At 35.5% G+C, this 9,454-nt stretch overlaps 1 protein-coding gene across 2 annotated transcripts; it reads right to left on the bottom strand.

The window, feature by feature from the left end:
• Positions 1–1,390: 1,390 nt before the first annotated feature.
• On the bottom strand, positions 1,391–7,827 carry PMS1 (DNA mismatch repair protein). Of its 2 annotated transcripts, XM_047315350.2 has the most exons (11): positions 7,413–7,819; positions 7,012–7,335; positions 5,512–6,738; positions 4,680–4,939; positions 4,479–4,605; positions 4,141–4,209; positions 3,916–3,989; positions 3,586–3,651; positions 2,695–2,798; positions 1,870–2,057; positions 1,391–1,693 (listed from the first exon to the last, which is right to left on the bottom strand). In XM_047315350.2, exons 1-11 carry the CDS (start codon positions 7,632–7,634, stop codon positions 1,571–1,573), a joined length of 2,784 nt encoding a protein of 927 aa, XP_047171306.1. In that variant the 5' UTR covers positions 7,635–7,819; the 3' UTR covers positions 1,391–1,570. The 2 variants fall into 2 exon arrangements, with proteins under 2 accessions (XP_047171306.1, XP_087953922.1); XM_088097796.1 differs by lacking the exon at positions 1,391–1,693 and having other exon boundaries at positions 1,922–2,057; positions 2,691–2,798; positions 7,413–7,827.
• Positions 7,828–9,454: the final 1,627 nt, after the last annotated feature.

The following is a 9,454-nucleotide window of genomic DNA, read 5'->3' as shown; positions in this document are numbered from 1 at the left end:
ATTGGTAGATTTAACCTATAAAACTTTAATTTTCTCTCATATATTTTAATTTGTATAAATTATCGATTTATTTATATTTTGTTTTTAATAATTTGTATTCATTAGATTACTATAACTATTAATATATACTATCAGTGTTAATAATAGTAATAAAAAAATTAAAAAGTGATTTCATACATAGTGAAAATCACAAATTTTTAATACATTTTTTTACTAAAATTTTTTTCTCAAAAAATAACGTTAACACACTTACAAAAATAGCACATAATTTATGTAACATAGTTTCTAGAAATTTTTAAATGGTTAATGAGAAAAACATTCTTCGGCTTGTGTTTATTTTCGTGTGTGGATTGTTTATGCGGATGTGTCGAGACAAATTTCTTATCCATTTCTGAGATTGTTTCGATGAATGCGAGGAGATTTGAGAGTGCACATTTGCGTGAGAACATAAATGAGACGCTACGAAGCATTGAACTCGCAACTTGAGATTTTTTTGGTTTGGTGAAGATGATAAATGACATTGTGCATGATAAATATAGTTATATTTCGTCATGGTTTGAAAATGGGACTGTGGTAATGCAAACTCGCATTGCGATTTGAGATTGCAAGTTCAAGGGCTTTCTGCTACAAGTTGCGATTTCAAACAATAATGACTTGCAGTGGTTCTATGTTGCTATCTAGTGGTTGACAAAGATGGAAGGTGCAAGGATGACGAATCGCCAGTGACAGGGGAAGGAAACCATGGTGATTTGTTGATGAGAGGTTGAAGATAATGAGATGGAAAGAGACCATGGACAACCACGTCATTTACTAAAGCTCACATGGACATTGTACTGTTAACCATTTAGAAACTGTAAAAGAAAAAAACTAAATTGAACAAAAATTACAAAAATTAAAACCACTTTAAATGTTGAGAAAAGTCAATAAACACTTTGAACAAAAGTTATGAAAATAAAGACCAAAATATTAAACCTAAAAGAAAATATAAAATCTCACAGAGAAAAGAAAGTTTTGAACCTGAATTTTAAAATGGACACGTGTTACAATGTTAGGCTTCTATGTCAACCATTTTGTTTATTTAAAAGAGTAGATTTTCTTTTGCTTTTGAAACATGTTGCTGTGAGAGCTTGCCACATGTCTTGTAGTTACTATTTGTGTCCACTGTTTTGTATTGTTTATAGATAGCATCTTCATTTTGAATCACATAACATATGAATCCCCTATTAAAACTACTTTTGTTACATAAAAACTACACTCCACGCTACAAATTCTCCCAATCCCAAGTAAGCCTAATTCGTAACCAAAGTGCTTGCTAGGGCGTTAAGAGTATAGTCGAATGAAAGCTCAGAAGTTATGCAGCTATAGCATTTTGCTGAGACCTTTAGAGAAGTAAAGAAGGATAGCTGAAAAATAATTTCAGCGCGTCAGGTATGCACGCACCCAAGATATCCAGGCACATTAAATTTACAGTAACATTTGAGAACAAATATTTACAGGTATTTGTACAAAATAAGTTACATAACTGCCTTAACTTCTAACAGTGGCGATCAGGCTAAAAGTCCATTGTTGACTACATCTGCATTTTATGTTCAGACTTCTTGTGAATTTTTGTCAAGTCGACTAAATGGCGCATGGTTGGTCTGCCGTGAGGACAATTCCAAGGGGATTTGAGTTCAGCCATATGGTCAAGTATCTGAAACAATTAGTGTAAGCTACAAATCAGTCTATAAGGATATAACATTTAAACTTCAATTTATTTAAATTTAGTTCCCACAAAACCAGATGCTTATCATCCCAGTTCTGCATTTTTTTTAACATGTTTGTTAATGAAGGGGAGGGGGCAGTGATTAAAATAATGTGATGCACTACCTTTCGCATTTCATTTCTTCCAAGTGCATCACCCACCATAATTGATGATCGACATGCACGTGATGCCAACATTGAACGAACTCTTGATGGACATATAGAATCTGAGGAGTCCAGTTTAAAGCTACCAACAATGGAACATTCCATGTGGCCATCACCATCGCACAGTGTAGAGATCAGCTCCTTAACATCTGTTGGGAAAAATGCTTATTGTTAATCACTTCAATGTATCATTCTCTTTACCCTAGTGGAAGTTTTAATACATCATTGAAAAGAAGCAAGTAATTCACTAAGGCAAGGGATCTAGGCAATCCCAAGATTCAAATGTGTCAATCTTTAAGTCAAAGCTTTAGACACCGGGGTATACATATATATATAGAAAATATTAACAACTTTGGTATCATGGAATGGAAAAATCTCAATTCAAAGGATATTATACTACCAAGGGTATCGTAATGATTCCCAAGGTTAAGCAGGCTGGCTCCGCAGATCCTTACAAAGGCTGAGGGTTTTTCTAAAACTTAACCACAATTTGAATGTCATTCATGTTTCCTAAATCAATATATCCTAATGCATGTTCATGCAGAACATTGTAGGCTTAACTTGTATCATAAGTTAATCAAGGATGTTTTCAATAACTCGGTTACTTGAGTCATATATCAACTTAAACAGCTAGTCTTCCAACTTTGGCCTGAGAAATCTTCCAATTCAAATATAAAATTAAAAATAAAAAGAGTATGATGAGAATTGCATGTCCACTGCACATGCTTATCACTGATTTACTTTGATGTGGTCATATCAAGGATAAAATCTACAAAATTCACCTGCCTTCAATTCCAAACACAGTGTTCTTACTGAAGGGAACAGACTTTAATTTAAAACGGCATCCAGGTCGTGCATTTGGATCCTCTTCCAAAGTAAATCCATTCTTCCTGAAATGAGAATAATGCAAATGCATGTTACTGATCACACTAAACCTATAGAAGCAAAAACAAGACAAAAGTATACCACAGTGCAACTTCTTAACTAGAAAACTTAATTCAATTTCAATGAAACCTCCATATACAAAAGCAACCAGCACTACAAGATACACTAGATCAAGAATAATGGACCAATGGTGTACCCTCAAGCAAGACAATATTTCAGAAATTATGCAAAGAGTTAAAGTCTGCAGCCGACAAGCTGTCGAGCTCAGAGTTCACATCTGTGATTTCTGTTCTTATAAGTCACTCAAGCTTTTCTAGGTGGAAAAATATGCCAAAACTATGTATTTTTTCGTAATTAAGGTAAACCAGGTCACCCATTGAATCGACTTACTGTTAACACAGTGCAGTATTTTAATCACCAGTTTCATGTGGGTCATAAGTGGTCAATTGATTTTTATAAATTCATAACTGGTACATTGAGAATTGATTATGTTAAGGTGACAGTAGATAACAGCTACTATAAAATAAACTTAAAAACCGATCACTTTTCAATGTTGACCATTTGAGGCAACTTGTTTTTAAAACCAAATAAACTAAATGAGAAGGTAAAAAGAGATACTTCTGCAGCCCATTCATGTCCTGGCTACAGAAAACAGGAAATGTAAATAGTTTGAATGATGCAGGATTGACATCAGGATCCTGTTAATGAAATGTACTTTCTTGCAATAACAAGAAATCCAGAAATAAGTGAAATTAACATATCAATACTTAATCAATATGGCTCTACTTGTACCTGATTATGTCCATGTACATCGATGCTACTATTTCTTCTTCAGGGGATAATTCCAATGTTATTGACCTACATATGACATTTTTATAGGTGAAGTTAGATCATGAACAAAAAAAGACAAGAGATAAATTGCTGTCGTGTGTTGTATCATCCATATATGGTAATTGCAATTGTACTTTAACAATCAAAGTTTCTGCTCTAATCATACTCTAATTTTTTTAACTTAACAAGACCTTTGTAACATGTCATTGAAAGCTCCCTCCACTCCAAAAAGAAAAACACGAATAATAGGTGCACAGTGATGATTAGTGAATAATGATATAAACTCCTCACCTCAGAAGGGGTTGTTGATTCAAGATGGTTGATTGCGATAGACGCTCAAAATTAAACTTCTCATCAGCAGCATGCTGAAAACGGTCATGCTCAAACACAAATTATGTTTCGGTAAAGAACAAAATTTAAATTTAGCTAAAGGATGCATTTATATGAATTATTTATTAAAGGGAATGGTGGAAGAAACCACGGACCAATTAGTTCGAAAAGTATATTAGAAATTACCTGATCCACAATGAATAAATCTTGATCCAATTTACAAATGATAAACCCAAGGTTGAACTGCCCAATAACCTGTTCAAACATGTGGCCTCAGTAATCATCGGTAAATACATAATGTATGTACTTGGATTGTACATATATTTTAATTCAGCCATGATAATTTAGAGATTCTGACAACGTATTCAAAATTCAGAAACAAAAATGACTAGAGTTTTTTGCAGGAAAAAAAAAAACTCAAAAACCCCAAACAATTGACCATTTTCTAAGCTAGCAAACAACCAAACAGCACCACAATAATACAAAATAGTATCAAGAATAAATGAAGCATACTAAGTAAGGACCTTCATTCTGCTGAAGTCTTCCTTCCTAAAAAATCTCTCAAGTTCAGTAGCTGCTGCTGCCAAGGCCCTTTCTTTTTCCTCTCCAATTTGTGATAGTGAAAGCTCCAATGTTGCAGCCGAATAGAGACTAACATCAAATATAGGTAAAAGTCAGCATAGAGATATTTTCCTATTTCATACAGAGGGCACAGAAATATAAACCTCTTGTCTTTAGCTTTTCCACATCCAAAATTACTGGATTGAAACAGAGAAATCCTCTTCTCTCTCCTTTTCTTAAGCTCTTGAAAAGAAAATTGCATGTTAGAGCATATCTTACGACCAGAAGACTTGGAAGAATCTAACAGTGCAGGTGAAGAATGTACTGGAGGGCTTGAGGCCAAAGCATCTGTAGAGATCATATCAATGCCAGGAGTAATTGATGGTGTATCGGCTAAAGGTGTATTATTCTTTAGATTGATTTCCTGTAAATCAGCACACATATATATAAAGAAAACTGAGAAAATAGCAGGATTTTTTAATTGACTTTTTATTTATATTGGACAAAAGAAGAAATTTTATTGGAAAGAAATAAGTATAACAAGGGCAGGGAGGTCTTCACCTCAGAAAAAGCAACAAAAAATGTGCAATGAATGAGGTAAAGACATGAACACTGTGTATCAGAAAAATGGTATGAAGAAAAGACAAAGAAAAGCTTAACAAAATAACTAAACTGAATATTATTTCACTTAATCAGAAAGAAAATACAAGAAACGCATATATAGGCTCTAAAGTCTTCTACTAAATAGGTTACACAAATATAATAGAAAACAGAAACTAACATCCAGTTGAATAACTGAATGTTTTACAAGAACATCTCCAATATATTGCATTTACTTATTTCTTTTATTGACATATATGTTCTAAAACATAAATTTCTAGAAATGCAATTATTAATAACAAAATAGCAAATAATTTAAAAAACCAATATCAACATAGTGCATGCAAGAATTAAACAGTATCAATGTATGAAGTTTTAGCAGTTCAAACCACCTACCATATTAGATTCAGGTTCTCTGTCAGAGGAGTCACAATTAAAAGATTCAATTTCACTTGCCCTTGAAGCTTCATCAATTTGGTCCAAACAAAGTGATGATCTTGTAATCAGGTCATTTGTTTCAGTATTTGCAGTCTTCAATTGACAATGAGAATCTTGATTTCTAAGAACAGGCACTTCAGATAAAGCTCTAAATACACCATCACGATTTCTTTTATTTACAGAAACAAAATTCTTAAGAGTGGACTGAACATGTCTTGAATGGTTAAATGAATATTTACTAGAAGTGTTGCCACTATTAATTGTCTTTGAGACAATAGTATGTTGATCATGTCTAATTCTACCAGGATGAGCTGACTGCCTTCCATTATTGTCAACCTTTGAAGTGTTATGTGCTCTGAGTGTGAACTCCTGGTTCATTAAACTTCCATTATTATCACAAATTAACCCTTCTTCAACATGTGAGTACTGATACTCATTAATAGATTTAGAAGCATTTTTTATATCAGCAATATGTTTCTTCTCAAGCTCATCCTGAGATATAGTATCATTGTCACACTGCATATTAAGTTCATCTAGACAAATGCTAACATTGTTACTTTCACTACAATGTTTTTCTCGAGGATGACTGTCATTTGACGATGATAGTTTCATTACAATAGGAGACTTCCCATTAGAGGAACGCAACTCAACACACTCTTCTTTTTGAGGAGGCAGCATAACTTCATTAATAGAGTAACAGACTTTACCAGCACAATAAATTTGTTGCAATCCCTCTCTCATGGCTTGCAATAAGACACTTTCTTCAGAAAAAAATATTTTCCTCTTGTCAGGAGTCACATTGACATCATATGCTCTGGTAGGAACTATAAAATTCAAAATAGCAACGGGATACTGTTTAGAGTTTGCACTCTTATACAACTCATTCACAAGTTTGCTGACTTTAGGCATATCCACCGGTCTACCATTAACAAAAAAATACTGCCTATCTCCCAAGTTGCGTCCGTTACCCTGTCCAGACTTGGAAAGGAAACCCTCAACCTTGCAAGAATCAGATATAGACAATGTTACAGGCTCTAAGCAATTGAAAGTGTTCATGCCAAGCACTGTTATGATGTTATCTTTAAGTGAACCACTTCCTTGCGTCTTAAGAACCACAGATTTCACATTTTTAGCAGTCGTATTGGTGCAGACAAAACGAACACCTTTCGCTATAAGCGCATAGGCCTGAAGAAAGTAAATGCTCATATTTAACAATAACAACTAAAATTATAGGAGAAGAAAATGAAAATGTAAACTTTAATAAGTTTCCCTCATGAAGAAGAATTAGCTAATGTAGAATTTTTCTCGTTTATTTAGATTTTCCAAAGCAAACTTTAATCGATGTATAAGTTAATTTTAGTATATGGGAGAAAAATTATCTTGTTTTCTTGCCTTATAAGTACTTATTAATTAATCCAAACAGGCCTACATATTTTCACACAGAGAATAGAGACTCACATTCAACAGAGAAACCAGCTTGCCATATTCCCTGCGTATGTTACGACTGAACTCTTTGCTCCGAACAGGCAAACTGGAGAACAACTCTTTTACCATAACGGTGGTTCCAATTTGCCGTGCAGTTTTCCTTTCTGACACGAGAACACCTGAATTATTGAAAGTCAAGTGCGTAGCAACAGGTTCGCTCGCCGTTCTCGTTTCAACAGTCAATTCCCCCAAAGCGCAAAGCGAACTCAGCGCCTCACCTCGGAAGCCAAAAGTGGTGAGAGACTGAAGATCGTGAAATTCTGCTAACTTCGATGTGTGATGCTTCAGCGCAAGAAACTAAAAATAATGGTTAAAAATAAACGTAAACCCTAATAACGATGTTTGCGGTGTTTTGAGTGATAAATGAATAATACCTTGAAATTGTCCGGGGAAATGCCGCAACCGTTGTCGATTACCTGAAACCATTTTTCGCCGAAGTCTTTGAGGGAGATTTCGACGCTGGTGGCGCCGGCGTCCAAGCTGTTTTCGACAAGTTCCTTGACGGCGGAAGAGAGGTCAAGGATAACTTGACCGGCGCAGATTCTGTGAACGATGCCCTTGCCGATAGGCTTGATGATTTTAGCTTCAACTACCATTTCTGTTTCGGTGTTTTTTCACACACTCGATTAGCAAAACCACAGTTCAAATCGACCAAAAAACCCTGCGAATTTTACCGCCAAAACTGAAGCGGCAACGGCAACTAAAGCGCGCAGAAATTCTAAAGGGAAATAATATGAACACTCATATTTCGCTATACCTTTTAGGTTGTACTTAATTGAATACATGGAAACTAATTCATTACTCTTACCATTTTCATTTCGATTTCGATTTCGATCTTTTTTTCTTAATTTATTTATGGCTTAATAGCTGGTCTCTATTTTTGTCAGGTTTGTTCGAAATAGTCCTAATTTTTTTTTTTTTAATGTTGTTCTAAATAATGTAATTTATATTCAATTTAGTCTTTTTTACGGATGATGTTTAGATCGTTAACAGCCAACTGTCCAGTTGTGCAATACCCAAATGAGATGACATTTAACTGCCCACGTGGAGCTGCCACATATCCTAATCAAGGAGGTCATTCACTATTGTGATGATGGAAGCGCGTCAGTGATGGTTACAAATTTTGTTCTCTCTCGTGACGATGCTGGCTAAATGAAGAAGAAGATGAAGACGTTGCAGCTTTGTCCTTGTGATGGATGTTGGTGGTCTTGCACTAGGTGGATGTGCAATATTAGGGTTCTGTGGGTTTCTAATTTGGGAATTTTTGGGCTGATTGTGTTTCATTGCAGGTTGATGAAAGCACGAGGGAGAAGCATGTTCGCAAATATGGTAGTTCTTAGGCGCGATAGGGTTGAGGGTTTCGAACTGCTAGGTTGCGTTAATGGAGAAGGACAAACTCGCGAATTGCAGCGGTGCTGTTTTTGGGTATTAGTGGGTTTTCTAGATTGGATTTGATGCAGGTTTCCGGTGCAGTTGATGATGGTGGAAGTGCGCTTCGCGGCGGCTGACGCGAGGTAGATGGTGGAAGGAGAGGATGATGGCACAACGGCATGGTGCTGGCGGCGAGGGTATGGTGGCAGCGCGAACTGGGAAGAAGACGATGATGAAGGCACGCGATGAAGATGGTGACGCGTGGAGATGGTCGCAGTGGCGTCCTAGTGATGGTCTTCTGGGTTGCGTTTGAAGGTCTTTGATGATTACGGTAGCAGCCTGAGGGTTTAGGTGTGGCGGCACTAGGGTTAGGTGGCTAGAGAGAAATTAGGGTTTCAGTTTCTGTTTGGGCTGAAGGTTGAAGAAGATGGTGACGTGACAACTTCTAAATGCCATCTCATTTGGGTTTTGTACAACTGGACAATGGATTGTTAACGATTTAAACACCGTCTGCAAAAAAGACTAAATTGAACATAAATTACATTCTTTAGGACAACATTGAACATAAAAAAAAACTAGGTCTCCTATTTTATTAAGCCCAAACCTGACGAAAAAAGGGACCATCAATGTTATTAAGCCTTTATTTATTTATGAGGATAACACTGTAGTTAATATTTATTTGGTTTAATGTTTCGGTAGGTTCCTTTTTTCGTCCAGAATTTCAAATAGGTCTCCTATTGTCTTAATTGAGTCCTTATTTTTGAAAAATTAAATCAAATAGGGCTTGTCGTCAAATTGGACAAACGTCCATTAAGGAGAGTGTTACGTGACATGCTGACAGTATACTTTTTTAATTTGTGAATTAAAACATGCAGGTCATTGAGAAAAGTAATTTCGGCAAAGTAGGCAAAAAAAAAGGGCAGTAGTCCCTTTCTCTTTCGAATTTGAAAACAGATTTGAAGATGAGTTTTAGGGTTCGTGGGAGAAAACCTAAAACAGCTTATGTGGAGTAAAAAATGGGAATAAAAGATTGGGTAATGATATT

The sequence above is a fragment of the Vigna umbellata genome, chromosome 8 (assembly GCF_029865625.1).
Source record: "Vigna umbellata cultivar VRB3 chromosome 8, Vumbellata_1.0, whole genome shotgun sequence".
Lineage (NCBI taxonomy): Eukaryota > Viridiplantae > Streptophyta > Magnoliopsida > Fabales > Fabaceae > Vigna > Vigna umbellata.
Note: the sequence above shows the minus strand (reverse complement) of the source record. Positions and strands in the feature narration are given on the sequence as shown.